At 37.6% G+C, this 18,652-nt stretch overlaps 2 protein-coding genes and 1 pseudogene across 6 annotated transcripts; 1 reads left to right on the forward strand and 2 right to left on the reverse strand.

The window, feature by feature from the left end:
- Positions 1-244: 244 nt before the first annotated feature.
- Positions 245-14,133, reverse strand: LOC145463893 (uncharacterized; annotated as a pseudogene). Its single transcript, XR_014041372.1, has 7 exons — positions 14,069-14,133; positions 13,507-13,758; positions 10,824-11,886; positions 10,271-10,503; positions 9,661-9,751; positions 8,648-9,010; positions 245-1,262 (listed from the first exon to the last, which is right to left on the reverse strand). The product of XR_014041372.1 is annotated as an uncharacterized LOC145463893 (transcript).
- LOC145463613 (uncharacterized) lies at positions 3,221-6,671 on the reverse strand. The gene is made up of 5 exons (XM_081447379.1): positions 6,578-6,671; positions 6,321-6,472; positions 5,815-6,057; positions 4,975-5,097; positions 3,221-3,532 (listed from the first exon to the last, which is right to left on the reverse strand). The coding sequence occupies exons 1-5, from the start codon at positions 6,669-6,671 to the stop codon at positions 3,236-3,238; spliced, it is 909 nt and encodes a 302-aa protein (XP_081303505.1). The 3' UTR covers positions 3,221-3,235.
- On the forward strand, positions 13,636-18,599 carry LOC145462639 (uncharacterized). Of its 4 annotated transcripts, none has more exons than XM_081446215.1 (6): positions 13,636-15,047; positions 15,756-15,905; positions 16,560-16,734; positions 17,206-17,363; positions 18,098-18,270; positions 18,512-18,599. In XM_081446215.1, exons 1-6 carry the CDS (start codon positions 14,697-14,699, stop codon positions 18,573-18,575), a joined length of 1,071 nt encoding a protein of 356 aa, XP_081302341.1. In that variant the 5' UTR covers positions 13,636-14,696; the 3' UTR covers positions 18,576-18,599. The 4 variants fall into 4 exon arrangements, with proteins under 4 accessions (XP_081302341.1, XP_081302343.1, XP_081302340.1 ...); XM_081446217.1 differs by lacking the exon at positions 18,512-18,599 and adding an exon at positions 17,712-17,798 and having other exon boundaries at positions 17,206-17,389; positions 17,875-18,190; XM_081446214.1 differs by lacking the exon at positions 18,512-18,599 and having other exon boundaries at positions 18,098-18,412.
- The last annotated feature ends 53 nt before the right edge of the window (positions 18,600-18,652 follow it).

An 18,652-nucleotide genomic window follows, 5' to 3' on the forward strand; every position in this document is an offset into this window, starting at 1 on the left:
CAAGCTTCCTTTCCTTGTGCATATTCTTGAGATCACGAAGCCTTCATCCTACTCTCTTCTGTACATGACCAACGCAGTCTTCCTTGGCGATATCAGTGTCACCAGAAAGGTTTCAGTTCCACAACACTGGCATGGTTTTTGCAATCACGATCTGAAATCATGGTGACATATCTCAGCTTGTTTTGCTCAATGGATCGAGAGTAAATGTCAACAGTGCATCGCATTTCCATTGAATTTGCAGATCCGTCATGCATGGGTAATGTCGCAGAGATGAGATGCTTTCCAACGAAGGTAATCCTGCAAGGGTCTCTTGTCCTGCTTGTTTAAGTAGTTACACTTGTAACAAAATTTTGACTTTATTTCATAGTCAATGACTTTGCCAGTTTGCCAGGAAAGGGAAAACACAGCTCCATAAAGTGAACTATGACTCCTCTTCATCCATGTACCATCAATGGTGATGGATATGTCAGCCAGGTCATCTTCTTCACAATTGTTTATCTCCCTTATCTCCTTGACAGCTGCAGTCATTCTCTCCTTAGCTTCCAAAATAGCTGCATCCTTGATATGTTTTGAATGCTTCTCGTAACTTCTTTTGGCCATGGGCCCAGGAATGTCCAAAGAACTACATATCTTTGACAATGCTACATAACCTCGTCAAATTAACTTGGAAGCAAAAACAGCATTCTTATTTACTGGGAAAAACCGTCCAGTCTTGTAATCAGTACTAAAGGAGGTTTCTTCGCCACATTCAACGCATTTGAAGGTCATCTGGGATGCCAATCCCATTCTTCCATCCTTGCGAAGAAGCAGAGAGCCTTCTTTGCAGCTTTTGCAAACCGCAGCTTGCTCAATCGCCGAAACAAGGCTTTTGATATCAAAAATTTGCCGTCCTGAACAATCTTGAAGATCATATATTTCTTCCAATTCATCTTCCTTGAGATCAGACAGCCGTCGCTTTCCACTAACAATCTTTGTGACGTAGGAATTTTAAGCTAATCACAGTTTAACTCAAGTAGCCCCAGAACTACTGCGTGAGGTATTCCCTGCGAGGAGCACTCGAGTTTCATTCTATGATGGAATCTGATTGGCCAAGAAGAAACAAAAGTCATTACGTCACAGAAATCGTTTCCTGGCTCGGGTTCGCAGACGTTATTTTCAGCGGGGACAACCTGCAGCACCCTCTCTCACAGTTGGAAGTTGGATGGAAAGGTGTCTAAAATGCTGGTTTTCACTCCCAGTATCAACTCAAATTCTGCAATGATCTGAATGACAATATACAATAGTAACATTCTGTGGCTTAATATCACAAATGCAATAAGCCAACCACAGTGAAAGAACTAAGGAAGAGTGTATTAATTAAGCCTCGGAAAAATTACAAAAGTAATGCCTCCCAGGTAAAAAAGAAACCAAAACAAACCTTACAAAAAGGAGCAGAATACCAAAATCATGCAGTCAACCTTTACACTGTAACTCAAAAAGATCTGTTTTAGACCCAAAAATGGGGCTGTTTCGGTGAGTAAAATACAGTACTATTTTTGGGTCTGATTTAGCCCATTTGGAATAGAGTTCTTTTGGCTCCAGTAAACACGGCAGGAATAGCCCTGTATAAGGTAGTCGAAACGAAGACACAGAAGAGCTATTTCAGAAAAATGGGGGGTAGCTTTGGTTTTTGAAGGGGTTGAAGTGGTGCGTTTTGATGGTTAAATTAGCCCTTCTTGAGCCGTTTCATGCCTCCAAAAAGGAAGAAAATTGGCCCATATTTTGTGGCCAATTTAGCCCAATTAATGTTCAAAACAAATGTACACTAAATGACTAAATTAGCACCATTATGTCTGAAACAACATTCTTTATGAGCTGTTTTCCACCTTAATTATTTGAAATAGTCCTCTTACAAGGACTAAGATGGATATTAACATTGTTAAAATGGCCCCATTTGAGCCATTTCAAACCTGTATAAAGGGGAAACAATGGCCACAATGGGAGATTGATTTAGTTCATATAATGCCAAATTGAATGCACTTTTCAGGGCGAATCACCACCAATGTTGTCTAAAGGACTCTTCACTTTAGATCTGCTTTAGACTCAACAGAGTCTAAAACAGCTATTGGAGGGCTAAAATCAACTACCACCTACCCTAGAATGATTCTAATTTTGTGGTTGATTTACACTTATGATGACACCCTAATCAGCTTAAATAAAAAAAAAAAGTTTAAACTGTCTAAGAACCACAACAGGCATTGGTAATAAATATATACACAGTAGACACGTTTTGTGAAGAAAATAAAAATATTTTATTTTCTCACTAACATTGTTGGTAAACTAAACGGAACACAAAATGACTGTGGATAAAACAGCTACTGAAAGACTCTATTCACTGCCAGCATGCCATAAGTTTCTTTACAAAAATTGCAATTTATATATGCTAGAGTTTGAATCGGACCTTTATGAAACTTGCTTGATAGATTATATTTATCTCCTTAAATTCAGTAATATACAAGTGATTACAACTCAGAAAAGATGGTGTTGACGCTCACCAAAGTGTGGCCTCTGCCAATGCCCTTTAATGCCTACTCTGAGAACGACAATATAGCTTTGCTGTCTTTATATACCATGTTAAAGGGGAAGTATCATGGGGAATTTGATCTAACTGGGTCAAAATTGTGCTATAATGCCTTAACTTAGGAACAAAATGTTACCAGAACACCAAGAGAAGGAAATCGACTGAAAGAGTGACAAAGCATGAGTTGTTATAGCACATAATTGGAGGAAAAATGTGAGAACTTGAAAAACATTAGCCTAAGATTTTTCAAGTTGTAATCCATTCTGACTTAGTCAATCTATGGTCAAAGACACTCGGCAACAATTTTAATACTCTAGGGAGGTTATTATAACAAACGTTAGCCATTGCTTTCAGGTTCCTGTTAAAGGGTTTTTGGGTTATGAAATCACCCCAAATCCTGTGATACTTACCCCTTAAATATATAAAATGATGACAGCAAAGCCACGATGCTGTCCACAATGCTCTGGTGTGGAATACTACACAACACTATTCTTTCGCACACGATATAAAGTTTGTCAAAGTCAAACCCTTTTACTGTGGTAGAAATTTGTTGTTGCACAAACATGGCAGGGAGCATCAACAACTGAAACAGTTCTCTTTAAAACTGAAGTGATGTGTTGTTTTTAGATAAAGCTGATTGATTGATTGATTGATTGATTGATCACGTCAATTGATTTACAAATCAGAAATTTCATTAAATAGGGTGTTGATGCTCAGCAAGTTGTGGACTCTGCCAATCCCCATTAAAGCCTGCTCTAAGAAAGACAATATGGCTTTGCTGTCTTTATATACCATGTTAAATTTATAAAATGATGACAGCAAAGCCACAATGCTGTCCACAATGCTCTGATGTGGAATAGTACACAACACTGTTCCTTCACACACTATATAAAGTTTGTCAAGGTCAAACCCCTCTCCAATCCCAACAATTTGTGGTTGCACAAATATGGTTAGTTCATGGGCAGCAGTTCTCTGTAAAAATAAAAATAATTTAAAAAAAAAAAACACAAAGATGAGTCACCTGACTACATATAATTTACCAAATTAAACTACATGTAAAATACTTACATATTTGTATAACATAATGACGAAATATTGGAAGCCGAATATAGAGATACTGGTGGCTGCTGGGTCATTGATATCTATCGCTGTTAAAGACCCTCACATGGCATAGTTACAGACATTTTATTTAGTTTGTTTGCCACAGGCTATTACTCTATCCAATGTCCAAATAAAATACTTACTACTATTTGCCTAGCTGTTGGCAAGTTTACTAAAGACGTATCTTTTCATTTTTTTCAGTGAAGACTCATGATAATGACTAAATTGCCGATAATCGATAATTCTCGGTTTTAGTTTTATCAGATATAAGGCCCTTTAGGAACTTGACGTTTTACAATGTTTTAGCTCAACAGGGTTCTTTGTTTTGTAATAGAGCACATTTGAATTTCCAAGCTTTTGCGTTGCATGACATTAAATGGCGCCCCGAAAAGGCTGTTGTGTAGGTCCAAAAATGAGTTATTGCTTTAGTTTTTGCTAACTGAATAGTTCTTGCACTAGAAGAAGTATATTTAATTTCAACGTGTTGGAGGTCTAGAGTAATAACTTATTTCTTCCCAGAAAAGAGGTTGACAGTATACTTCAGAATAAAGCTAAATTTGCTCACACACCTGATATATAATCTTGACCAAAGTAACGCATGGCAAGGAAAAAAAAAAATAGAAATTGATAATTTGGAGCATTGCTTCTACTGGTAAGTGACCAATCAATGCCTAACAGAAAGGATTCCTCAGCAAAAAGCTTAAGCTTCGCACCTAGCTGGCATATACCTTGATCCCAGTACCACAGAGCAAGGAAAAAAAAAACAGAAGTTGATCATTTGAAGCATTGCATCTACTGGTAAGTGATCAATCAATGCCTAACAGAAAGGATTCCTCAGCAAAAAGCTTCGCACCTAGCTGGCATATACCTTGATCACAGTACCACAGAGCAAGGAAAAAAAAAAACAGAAATTGATCATTTGAAGTATTGCATCTACTGGTAAGTGATCAATCAATGCCTAACAGAAAGGATTCCTCAGCAAAAAGCTTCGCACCTAACGGGCATATACCTTGAAACAGTACTGCAGAGCAAGGGAAAAGAAACAGAAATTGACCATTTGAAACATTGCATCTTCTGGTAAGTGATCAATCAATGCCTAACAGAAAGGATTCCTCAGCAAAAAGCTTCACACCTAACTGGCATATACCTTGATCACAGTACCGCATAGCAGCCAAACAATATATAAAATGATTAATAATGATAATGATAATATTATTGCAACATGTTGGCAGCTGTTGCTTAAAGATAGGGTAGCTTGACATAAAACTTAGTACTAATAAATTAATATCGCAATAAAAAAAAAAAACACTGACCTTTTTTGAACGTAGTGGGGTTTCTTTCGGATTTCTTTTGTTCTGGGATCTTGACGTAGAGGAAATCAGGGTTACATGTAATTCCTCCTCATCTTCCCCATCTTCCTGTGCTCCATCTCCAACCTAACACAGATACACAATGAGTTATCGAACTTCCCCTTCTTTTGGGTGATTTATTCTCAATAATGCACAGCTATAGATTTGTTTTTAGGAACAAATAACAATGATGAACTTAAGCTGGAGCATGTTAGGAGAATCTAATGCAAATGACAATCCTTGGCTTGCACGTGACGTCATCATTTTCTAAAATCTGAACTAAAGAGCCACCAAAGTTTTTATCCTCATCAGGCATAAGAGGGGCTAAATTTATATCTGTTTTCAACTTTTCAGCTTAGTAGCGTGCTTCGTCTGGAAACCAGCGCATTTTGAATTTTAGAGTTATGGCGGTGCGTGACATAAAGCTACGAACGCGTTTGTCGGAAAAATATATACTTATCTCGTGACTTTTAGCCTATTCAGAAGTTAAAGTATTCGGAAAATTGCTTATGTCAATGTTTGTTTGTTCAGTACAGATAATCGGTCGCCTAGATAGACAAAGTAAGTTCCAGATGTTTACAACATGGCGGCGGCTTCATACTGGGCTCTGTAAATTTGTGCAAAATATTACGACGAATATCTGAAGTCTAGGAAAACGCAGACTAAAAACTTGGAGAAGTGTCTTCTTTACCTATACCCTATAACATCACAATTTCCTCACTTTCTCCACTGAATGGTTTTCGAGTTATTTTTTTGTTTCGTGACAGTGCAAGCCAAGAACAGTAAACTGTAGTGGTAGCTTACCAATAATCCCGAGTTAGAAGAACCATCAGCACTGCTATCAGATCTAGATGCTACATTCCCCTCGGTACATATGGGCGATACGTTGCGTGTAGAATTCGAACCTACAATGGAAAGGCTCACCTGAAAGTAAATGTACAAGAATGTTACAAACGAGATGGTTGTGGTAATAAGTTTAAACGATCCGCAAGTAAGCTTAAGCTTAAGTCGTAAATTATAAAACGGCGATGCAATCAATTGTCCCCTTTAAGATACAAGTGGCGCCAATTATTAAGACAAGGGAATCGGCATTCCACAAAATGACTTTCCTTCGCAGTAAAATCGCCAAGGCTAGTGAAAATCAAACTAAGAATTCGCAGTGACTAAATTTTCCGTTGGAAGCCTCCCGCCTAAAGATTTGACATGCGCGTTTTGGAAGAGCGCTCTCAAAGATTTCTGGGAGTGACGTAGGTTTGTATCCAGACTCTTTCGCGGGAAAATGATAATCACAAAGCTGTAAATGTTCTTGCCTGATTTTCCTCTGTTTCTGCCTTGACAACTGTGACAAGACCCTTGAATCTTGATCGTTCCTTGAACTCCGGGAAATATAAGCAACATTCTTTGTCATCCTCACATACTGCAACTATGTCACCTCCATCAAGTAGATCATAATAAATCAAATCTAAAAAAAAGATTGACTAATTGAACAGGAGCACGGGGAATGACATGGGCTTCAACTCCGGTTCAGTTGTAATTGCGAAAGCATGTCGACTCAAGTACTACTTACCTGATATCCTTTCGGTGGTTGCTGTTGAAAACCCGTTTGCCTCCAGCCATGACTTGACTTCATCTTTAGAAAACGATTTGGCAAAGTACTCCATCTTTAAGCGGTCACTGTATGTTTCCTTGATCATAAGCACGGCGATTGAAAGGGCGCTAGGGGAGATGCAGCCTTTCTACCACAAATGGACAAAAGGCAGGCTGGAGTACACAATCATGGACACCAATGAGAGGTTTACGACTACAACTATCTTTGCTTCTGTTGGACAACCTATCGTGGCTGTCTATCATTTCCCATTTGTAGTTAAAAGCACCATTCAACATAGCGACCTTGAATAACCCAATAGTTACTGTCAATTTGGTGTCCACGTAACCCGGGGGTATTCCCTTATATGGGCTATATAGGTATAATCGGCGCCAAAGGGTATAGTTTTTGAGCCATTCTGGTTTGAAATAGAGTATGGTTTGTGCACTCTGGTCTTGAAATGGGAGTGTTTTTTGAAGAAGCTACTTCTTTATCGTTGTATTTAGACCATCAAAATCGTGTACGTTCCGCAACGGCTTGTCACGTGCCGGGTTTTAGGGGGTCTGAAATAAAACCTTGAAAGCGCCATTCAACATAGCGACCTTGGATGACCTACTGAATAGTTCGGTTACCCAATACTCACACAAAACATCCCAGGGGTACTCCCTTACATGGGCTATATAGGTATGTGGGGCACCAAAGGGTATGGTTTTTGAGCCATTCTGGTTTGAAATAGAGTATGGTTTGTGCACTCTGGTATTGAATTGGGAGTGTTTTTAGAAGAAAGTACTTCTTTATCATTACAATTAAGACTACCAACATCGAGAAGGGTGTACTTGTACCTATCGTAACGGACTTTAGGGGTCTGAGCCATAGGGCATCAAATTTTGGGTTGGATCTGAAATAGGGTGAGGGTTTCAAGAAGTTCACCGCACACCCCCACCAATTTTTTTTTCTGGGAGTACCCCTCCCAGGGTCACATGTAAGGCAACATAAGAATAAAGACAACCTTGTGGCAGACTTCCTGGAAGACATTTTAATTGGATGATTGCAAAGGTCTGCAAAGCCGATTGCGAAATGACCGTCTGGTCACGTTTTCGTGGAAATAAGCTTATTAATTGACTGATTGAGTGAGTGACAGATTGATAGATAGATTGATTGATTGATTGATTGATTGATTAACTGGTTGCTTGGGAATCTAAACCTTTCTGTAGCATTACATGTATCTGAATGGCTCTTTAACTCTTCATGCAGCTAACTATAACGGTAATCAAGCACCATAAGTGTGAGGTGGAAATTATAAAATAAATTTTTCCACAAAATTAAATACATGTTCAAAGAAGACTTGATTTTCTCCCGGTCACTTTTTGGTTTACATTACATTCCAGTAATTCAAAAGGCTCTATGAATAGGAGCAGAACCTACCCTTAATTGGGCCCATCTTGGATAAAATGGAAATGGTTGTATCAGTCAGAGTCAAAATGGCTCTACTGGTTGGGGCAGTTTTGGTGGAAGCAAAATGGCTCTGCTTTGCGATGTCAAAACGGCTCCATTAATAGGAGCTTAGATGGCCCTCAATTGGAGCCAACTAGACTTGAACGGAAATAGGTCTACCAGTTTGAGTCAAAACGGCTCTAGTGACAGGGGCTGATACGCACCAAGGGGCTGAATTATTGTACACCGTGAGCCAAATCAGTTTTTGGTGGGACAGAAAGGGTTTTTATTGGGGTCGATATAGACCAAATTGACAAAATGGCCCCTCGAGGGGTCAAATCAGCCCCAGGGGCCATAGAGCTGAATCGGCACTTTGGGGCTGAAACAGATCTTTTGAATTTACAGTGTACTGGCATGACAATGTGAAATTATAATTGTAATCTAGTAAGGCTGTTGATGGTGTAATGTATTGCAATGACTGTATCAACTTCCCATTGGTTCTAATATTGTAACCAAAACCTCCAACTTGGAAAATTTAAGTTATTTAACATGATAAATAATTACACTGTTATTACTTGTTAATTTCCTCCCAAATCACATATTACACGCATGTAATACCTGCTTGAAATTAAATAAGGCCGGGTACTCTGCTCTCACTTCAGTAAGTGGTACTTTTTTGTTCATCAGTTTTGTTCTGTCTGGGAATATGAGTGCCATGCGGTCTTCCACTTTCTTCACGTCTGGTTCTGTCCGCATCTACTCATTCTGTAACCACTCCTTGTGTCTTTTCATGGACAGCTCATCTTCCCCTTCTGGAAATGGTGGCTCCCAGTTGATTCCACCCCTTCTCAACTTCAGTGCTACAGGTTGTACTTCAGACCCCTTAGTTTTTCTCCTCTTGTGAAGGATAACTTCAGGGTAGTCAGTAATGGATTTCCACTCATTCCTGAACTTCTCATAAAGCTGGGCAAACCAGGGGTCCTGAAATTTGGGTTTTAAAGTTAATAATATGCTTTTGCATTTACCAGTAACAGGTAAGAGCTTTTCAACTGACTACTTAAGAGATGTGACCTACCTGACATTGTTTTTGTTTATTCCGATGATAAAAATTGACATCCTTAATTAAGCTCTTTAGTGCAGAGTGCACTATTGGAATGGTTTAGGAGGCTGCTGTTCGCTAAGGCACTAATGTACTAAGCCATAATTCAAAAATGCCATAAGTTGTAAACTTTAATGTTTGCCTAATTAATTAATTAATTTCAATTAAGCAATTAGCCTTACAGGAAGGGGGGCTAAGTGTGGTAGGTACTCGAGTGCACTAAGCAACATGTGTCATACTTACGCTGATTTCACGACAACATGACAATGCTACATATATGTTTTTTGGGCCTTGAAAGAAAATATAAACATGAAACATACACAATGCTGAGATAATGTCTCATCAAGTTTTTGTCCGCTCATATTTTGCAAGGGGAAAAGCAAGTTCACTACAAAGGGAGAGAACGGCATGGGTGAGGACCTATGTGACTACTGTATCAGAGCCGTAAATTGCACTCTGCACTATCTGAGATTCTCTCACTAGTTTTAATGAATATTACCTTCCTAACTATAGCTTGCTATACTGAACTTACATATCCAGTTCCAACAGATTTGTCCCTGAGGAATGGATACGTCTTTACAATGAGCTGCAACATTTCTAGCGGCTGATTTTTTTTTGGATACCTGAAACAACACCATTAAAATTAAAAAAATTGGAGTAAAATTTAATTACCCATGGTTTATTTTGTCCAATAAAATTTACTCTTGACTGGCAATAAAACCATTTGCCTGTTTTACTTCAGTTGTGAACACTTTGACATTATTTCTATGGTCTGTAAGAGTAAAGACCATTAAAAAATGTGGTCAGTTTGTTTACTGGACTAGTTGTCATTTGGTTTGGAAAATTATTGACTGGACCATTAAGCCTTATATCAAGCCTCAGTCAAGCGAGTGGGGTACTTTTAATAAGCAGGTTCAGTGAAACCGCTTTTCTTCTCTCCCAAAGCTTCTTTATTATTGTCAAGACAAATTTAATTAGAGGGAAATAAAAAATAATACACAAAGGAAATGAAGAAATAATCTCTATTTAACTGCCCTGAGAATAAAGGCAGAAAAGGGGATAAAAGCCTTTAGCCATTGTTAAGAGAATTAGGCTAAAGGTACCATTCACTATATAAGTGGATTTAAAAACTTTCTACTTAAAGGGTGAATCTTGAAAAGTGCTCATATATTCGGGAAATGAAGCTTTTCCTAATTTTCCTTGTAAGTTTTGAGCCATCCTTTTCCTGCAAAAGTTTTGCCACCTCTGGTCTATGATTAGTGGGCAAATCAATTTTCGCAGGCCAAGGGAGTTTTGCATTAAAAACAACAGTTTCAGTGCTCACTTGGGCTGTGCTGGCAGCTGGTCGCTTCCTTAAACAAGAGTAAGAGGGTATAAGTCACCTACCTGCTTTTGGTTTGTAAGTTTATTCATTAAAATTGACTTAAATTCATGGTATTGACGTTTTATTATTATAGGTAATACAACAATGATAATATTATTAGCAGCAAAAACTTAAGAAAAAACTGTAACTATAAACTAGGACACGTACTGTGACATATACTCATAAACTGCACATTTCTAGCTACTATTAATGGTGCAGTTCAAATTAACTGTTGAAAAAGTGCTCCCTTTAAATGTGTTCCCTTACAAGTAGATTCATAATAAAATAAGGAGTGCACATGTGTGGTCGGTAACTGAGCCAAACTACTCTACAGGGAAACTTAAAATAATACTATGGAGCTCTGATGAAGTGCACCTACTTGAAACAGGCTTGAGACAATTTTTTGCTAGTTCTTTTAATGGACGACACTTGGTATACTTATAAATACTTGCTATCATTACCCCATAGGAATACATGTCACTCATAACTGATGGAGCATGAGATCCTTCAATAACCTCAGGTGCAATATGACAATGTTCCCTATAGTACTTAGCCTTTTCTTCCTCTGTTAGGATTTTTTTCCTTGCTTCAGAAATTAAACAAGCCTTTCCAAAATCAATAAGTATTGGTGAGAAAAAGCTCTTGGAACTGCATGTAATAACTACATTATCATTCTTTAAGTCATTGTGAATTATTTGCTTATTGTGTAGGTAATTAAGGTAGTCACTCAGCTGTGTTAAAATATGGAACCAGTTTTCTAAACCTCTGATTGACACCTCTGCTTCTTGTTTCATTGCACTTTTCAATGTCACTGGTTTAAAACTTGTGTCACCATAAAACTGAGTCACGATGAAAAATGGTCTGCTATTATTGTTCATCCTATATATTAATGGAAGATTATTATGGCAACACTGCTGTAAATATGATGCCTCTTTTTCAACCAGTTTTGCTACAACCGAGGTTTCAAAATACTTAACAGCTACTGGAGACGATCTAAATTGTTTCAGGAAGACAGTACGAAACCTTCCTTTACCAAGTTCAACAGGAGTACCTTCAACATCTTCCAGCAAAGAGGGATCTATTTTCAAAATTTCTCTACACTTATCAGCAATTTGCTCCTTGGAAATGCTTTGATGGCAGCCTCGAAAAGTCAACTGAGAATTTTTAATCTTATCTTTCTCCTTTTCAGATGCTCTCCACATCTCAAAATATTTTTCTTTTATAGTTGCTTCTATATTAAACGTTTTGGTGAGGGATTCATTCTCCTCTTGGAGGTCTTGAATAACTGCAGTTAGTCCTTGTTTCAAGAGCCTTTTTTCTTCCCTTTTTCGTTTGTTCCGTGCTAAACGCTGTCTCCTTCTACTTTCCAGTGAATGTCTAGACGATTTCTTCTTTCTGAAATTCATGAAGTATAAATTTATACATGTCCCCTTTGATGAGCGGCATACTTGATGTATTCACTCAAATGGGGTGTCAGGAAAAGGCGGCATAATAAGATATAACCACCTAACATGACAACAGCATCTGCATCAAGATAAATTTATACACCTTGTATTAAGGCCTTACAGCCCTCACTGACAAGCGTTGAGTTACACTCGAGTGAGTTGTTGGTTAAAAGCGGCTAATAATGCCACCCTACTCAACAGCTGTTGTACGGCACTGTAAAAGCATAAGATCAAGGTTCCAGCTGAGTCAGAAAGATTTTTCTCTAAGTTAGCTTAAAATGGCTTTCCAGAGTTTAGTTTAAAAGAGGCGGTTCATTAACTTTGGCATTAAATGCCAGTCAATGTGAAGTGTTTTTTTTATGATTGTATACGCAACATCTTTTTTACATCAATGAAGATAAAATTGAAATTAGCGAACAAACGGAACAAAGCGATCTTAAAGGCGAAAACTAAAAGATGAATTTTTGTAACTCGTCGTTACCTTGATTTTTTTAAATTGCCAGTGGAAGTTATCAACAATATTTTATTCCTTATATCTTCCAATTCTCATGTATGGCTCTGAGGTTTGGAGCATTTATGACAAAGATGATTATAACTCGTGGGAGAAAGACATAATTGAAAAACGCATCTATATTTCTGTAAACAAGTTCTAGGTGTTAATAAAGAAATTCAAATGCAGCCTGTAGAAATGAACTTGGGTGGTTACCTCTAAAAGAAATAACCGACCTAAATGAATATCAACCAGAAGTCAGCATTGCAAAACAATGTATACAAATATCAAAGGACCTGGGAATTTTTCTAAGTTCCCCACCCCTCTGGAAATTCCGATTGAGCTTCATACATTTTCAATTTTTTGGTCTTGCAGAACCCCCCACCCCCCAGGAAATTCAAATCCCTTCTGTGGGAGGGGTATGGATATTTTCTGGAACTGAACATTATGCTAAAAGCAACCAACCTCTTTAAAACATGAAATCTAAATATACATGTATTGAACTTATCTGAAAATAACTCCCTGTCATTTTTTAAATTTTCGAAAATTTAAGGTGGCTCTGAACCCTACCTACAAGAATTTTTTTAAACTTTGCTAAAAGTTGCATCTCGTTATGCTTATCAAAAGTTGATAATATAAGAAAATTTCACCGTGCTGTTTTTCAATTACAAGCCCCTAAAGATGTGATTAGGGGTGTTTTTAGCAGGTCATACTGTTGCTATGGTAGCCTATTGCATCACGAAAATGATGCCTACGTGTTCACCAATGATTGGGCAGTTTTTTGATACCATGATTGTAGCATCAAGTGATAAAGAGAGCTTATAACGACCCATCAAAATCTAAGTCTTGGAAACTGTTTTGAGCCACCTTAATCAAAAATTGTTGTATTTTAGTTACATTTTTTAATTTTGTTTATTTATTTATTTGTCTTTTCTTTTTTTTTTACTTGTATTATATTTTAGGTAATACCATGTACTCATATGGGAATTATACTGAAATAAATTGTTGTTTTTGGATCAAAAAAAGTGAAGTTCACTCACACGAACGTAATAAATTTTCTCTTGAGTTACATGTATATACCTCTGATTTTGCAAAGCCTGGGGTTCCTTTGTTTGCTCTTCAACATTGGCGGGGTCTTCAGGCGAAATTGCAGTGGGCGTGCGCGTATGCCCGGAGTCATTTGAGCTTTTTTCTTTTGTCAACAGCTTTAGAAATTTCATCCTGTGCCCCATGACTGGTATGAGTTCTTCGCAAGCCCTTTCAGTAAGGCACATGAGTGCTTCCCCGTCTATCATGTTTTCTGCGAATACAGTAAAGCTTAGAGTAAGTTTCCTACTCTGGGGTTAACGAGATTACTAAAATCAGCAGTTTTCCCGCCGCTTGATACCACGTTTATGCAAATCAACTTAAGCATAATGGAACTCGTTTCTGGTTCTTCTGCTGCTAAGAACTTAACAAAAGAATCGTGCTTCATGAACTGAAGCTTGAACGATGACAGAGTTGCGTCGTACTCCTTATAAAACGATTATAACACTTAACAGAATAATATTGGCATCGGGGCAGCAAAGGTCACTTAGGCTACACAAAACACTAATCGACAAACAATGCACTGTTACGCTCAAGCTGTTCTGTGTTCACTTACCATGAAATGCAGATGCTGTTGTCATTCAGCCATGACCTTAGCTCATCAACTGATTTGTGTTCCATAGCTCCTTGCTAGTTGAAAGCGATAAAAGAGGATACAAACGGATGGCAGATCGTGACCTTCGCAGCTTGAAAGTTAGGCGCAAAAAGAGACCGAACTGGTTACTGTTCAACGATTTAGCAGTATTATTTATCGTTTAGCGCGCTTTTCTGCGCGATCCATTGGCTTGAAAAGCCATGTGATGTTTGTTTTAATCGTCATGTGAGTGATATGCTTCGTGACGAAACCATGACGTTGCTTCGATTTCGCGCTAAAATTTACAGAATGCGCGAATGAATGCACGGGTTCGCGTCTTGTCGGCAGTGAACTTCACGGGATGCTTATGTGAAGGCGACTTTGATGTATTCGTGTACGTTTTGCTCTGGTTTTCTAGGGCATTCTTTTAAGAAGCTTCTTAGCCACATCAAATTTATACATAGTCACGAACCTAATTTCGCCATAACATGCGGTGATTGTGGGCAATCATTTCGCAAATTAGCTTCCTTTAAGACCCACATCAGAAGAGAGCGGGCAAAGAAAGCACTAGCCGAACATCCTGAAGACGCTGACACCGAAGTTGGCGATTATGAAATTGACGATGACGGTGAGCAAGAGTGATGAAGAGCAAGGAGCCGAGAACTACATCGGTGACGTCACGAAGTTTTTAACCTCGTTTATTTTAAAAACTAAAGAAAACCAACTCAGCCAACAAACTATTGATGTAATTCTTGCAAACACGCAGGATGTTGTTGAAAGCAGCGTACAGTGCCTCAAGGATAAAATAAGGAAGTGTTTGGCGAACAATAACACAGAAATTGAGGCCGTGGATGGTTTAGGTGATATACTCGAAGAACCATGCGTCTTTTCAAGGGCCAAGGAACCACTGTCAAATGAATATCTTCAGGTCAAGTACTTTCTGGAAAACTTCGATTTAGTGGTAAGTTCATCATTTAGTAAGTTATTTAAACTCACTTTCAAGCTATTCAGTCAGTTGAATGTCTCTATCCAATCCATAGCATCATTGATTTTATATTGTTTCTTTCACAATTGCTCTGATCAATAATTATGGAGGGAAAAATGATTCTAACTCTGCTCAAGTTTTCAGATTGTACATGTAAGCGAGAGTGTAATTATATCCTACGTATGCAATCAGTTTGCCTGGGATGATCCCAGGCAAACTGATTACATAACTTAGGATCCAGTTGAGTCACTTGAGTGTCTGTTAAAATATCTCTTGATCAACATGTTGACTGACACTTCATGACATTGGCTGATATATATGTTATGTAACGACCAACAAGCTGGCGGCCAGAAGTGGTAACCATCAACATGTTCACCAACATACTTACTTCTTAATTCTCTTTATCCCCTGTGGGACATAAGTCAACATCAAATGAGGTAGACATAGAGCTAGACTTATTCGCCAAGAGTCTGTTGTGTCGACTCATAGCATTTATAATCCTCCAAACACAAAAAGAATGCTGTATGTGTGTAGAGTTAATTAATGGGCTAGAAGTATATTTTATGTAATGAGGTTGTGATGGACCTGTTCCCTTGTGATAGGCATTTTACCTCTTTTCTGTCCTCGCGTCTCACTTTAGACTAATACATGTATATTCTTTGTTTAAAAAACTATATTGTCTAGGAGCCACAGAAGATAGTCTTGAGTCAGCACACTGAATACCGTACTATCAGAGGTTGTCAAAAATTAAGGATTGTCAAGGAAAGATTTCAATATATTCCAATATTGAAAACCCTCCAAGGTTTACTTAATCAGCCAGATATACTTGCAGAGGTAATTAGTCAATAATTGACCAATGAATATTAATATTAACTAGTAGTGATCAAAGGTTAGAGCAGTAGGTTGAGGCCCATACTTTGCACGTTTGGTCTACTTTGGTGGCGTTCAAATGGCTCAATAGAAAATAATTTTGCTTGAATGACAGATAATGATCTGCACATGAAGTTGAACTAGCCATGTAAATAGATAGCCTGCGGTAAAAGTGTTTTTAATTAATTAAGTATTAACTTACTCTTTTTTTAACCAGCGACCTTGCAAGACAGCGCGTTGCAAAGTGATTTCTATTTGTTTTACATTGCTCAAATTGAAAGTTTGTTTTCTGACAACCACTTATGGCCACAACAAATTGGCCGAACTACAAATTGGAAAATTTATTTTCTGACCACAGGCTAAGGTCATCATAGCCATTAGCCGAGCTACGTGGAAGATTTGTTTTCTTACCACAACTCACACCAAGCTACAAAACATTCACTCCCGATGACGCAAGCTTTAGTTACTTGTTGTCAAAGGCGAGCCACGGCTCGACTTTCAAGAAAGAACCTTGGGGCCAGCTGGCTCCTGAGTTTTCAGATTTAGTTGCCAGCAAGAGTATTTCAGTTTCAACGTGTTTATGATGATAATTTGTTTTTTATATTTCTTACCCTTTAGGTAAGAAAACCCCACAATAGTACAGATGGTCTTCTGAGAGATTTTTGTGATGGTGAAGATTTTAAAAGACATTTGCTGTTTGGGCAAGACCCACAGGCTCTTATTCTGCACTGCTACTATGATGACTTTCAAGTTACTAATCCTCTTGGATCCAAGACAAAGAAGCATAAAATAGGTACTTGAATGATAAATAAATTTCTAAACTGTAATAAAAGTCTTCATGAAGGACACAATTTTTGTCTTCAATGACTTGTTATTTCTAAAGATAACCGTGCATGAAAGTCATTGAAGTTACAGTGCAGCTCATATATAAGCGAACTACGCATACGCGAATCATGCGTATTTTGCGTATACGCGTATGTCAATACGCGCGCGTATATGTCTCTTTGTTATGCATTCCCATAAGTTTCTTTATGTGAAGCATTGTTAGTCAAACAAAGGACATTATATTTCTTGGGTATGAAAATGGCTTCAAAGCGAAATTTGCATATTGTTAAAACGTCATGCCGATCAATAAAAGCTATCAAAAATACCATATATGTTGTAAGTAAAAAAACACACCTAAGAGAGTATCTACAGATAAATTTTTGCTTTTTTTTTTTTTATATTTTATCCACTATCAGTTATACTATTGTTGATTTTATAGGGGCATTCTACTTCACCCTTGGAAATCTTCGTCCACAGTTCCGCTCAGCAATAAACATGATACAGCTGGTGGCACTTTGTCCAGTTCCTTACATAAACACTTATGGAATGAACAAAATACTTCAACCATTTATGCAGGATATAAGTCTTCTTGAGTCTGTGAGTAGCATTTCAAAATTCCAAAAGTAGCCTTTTAGGCAAGACTCAGTAGTTTTAAAGTAAGTATTACTTGAGCGCGGCGAGGTCTGTACATAAAAGACTGTGGAACAATATTCTCTGGTATTTTCCTGAGCAAACTTTACTAATAAGAGATTCGCTGAATGTCTAAAATGATAACCAGAAATGATTTTATTAAATAAAAGCAAAATGCAGAAAGAATTGAAAATGAAAAGGTTTCAGTTTCTGTTGGGTATTTCAGTTGGACAAGAATTCCTTAATGCTTTTTTGCAAACCTGTTGTAATTACAAGAGGTTTTTCGAGAGTCAAGTTTTGTTTTACTTTTGCAAGCCATCACAGTGGTTTAATCAGATTCAATCAGGGCAATACCTAATGTGATACTTAAAAATATTTTTTGAAAAAGGAGCAATCTGAGTTGTTAACTTTAGTTAGTGGCCCTCTGACTACCTTTGAGTCATGTGCAAGGTCGTATCATACTCTCTGGCAATTAGAGCAGTATAATTTGATGGTTATAGCTTGAGGGTAGCTTGGCCATTAGCAGTTGATTTGTAGTCACTGTGGAAGTTTTAGCTTTTCACTGCCTGTTAAATGAAACCATTTATTTAAAATATATGTTTAAGTAACTATGATTTAATATGTCATGATTCATATGCATGCAGCTGCATAAGAAAGGTTTTTCATACGTGTATATTATTAAAGTATCATCTGTTCTGCAGGAAATTGGTGTAAAGATCAAAATAGATGAGCAAGATAACATCTTTAGGGGAAGCATTGGACCCTTTGCTTCAGACAACCTTGGGGCACATTGTATTGGTGGATTTATAGAAGGTTTAATACCTTTAGAGTTTGCAGAGTCTGTATGGGTACAAACAATGATATTCAAACAAAGGTACCTATTACATTATGACATTATACTTGCCATCAATTCCAGGATAATTTGTAGTAAATGCTTCTTTCAAAATGATGTCCATTTCTGTCATTTCACTATCAAACCCATGCAAAGGGTATTTTTGTTGTTTTGCAAATTATGAATAATTAATAACGTATGATAAGGTGAAATTGTAGGATAAGTTTAAACTGAATTGTATAATATATACTTACACCTAATTATACACTTATGTTCAATACAGTTCACTGAGAACCAGTATCAACTGCGAACAAGAGCAGGCCACAAGAGACACTGCCAGCTGGTAGAAAATGATAAAACTTTATCTACAAATTATGGAGTAAAAAAGTTGTCCCTTCTTTATCGGTCCCGTTTTTTTCCATGT

Source organism: Orbicella franksi, chromosome 12 (genome assembly GCF_964199315.1).
Source record: "Orbicella franksi chromosome 12, jaOrbFran1.1, whole genome shotgun sequence".
NCBI lineage: Eukaryota > Metazoa > Cnidaria > Anthozoa > Scleractinia > Merulinidae > Orbicella > Orbicella franksi.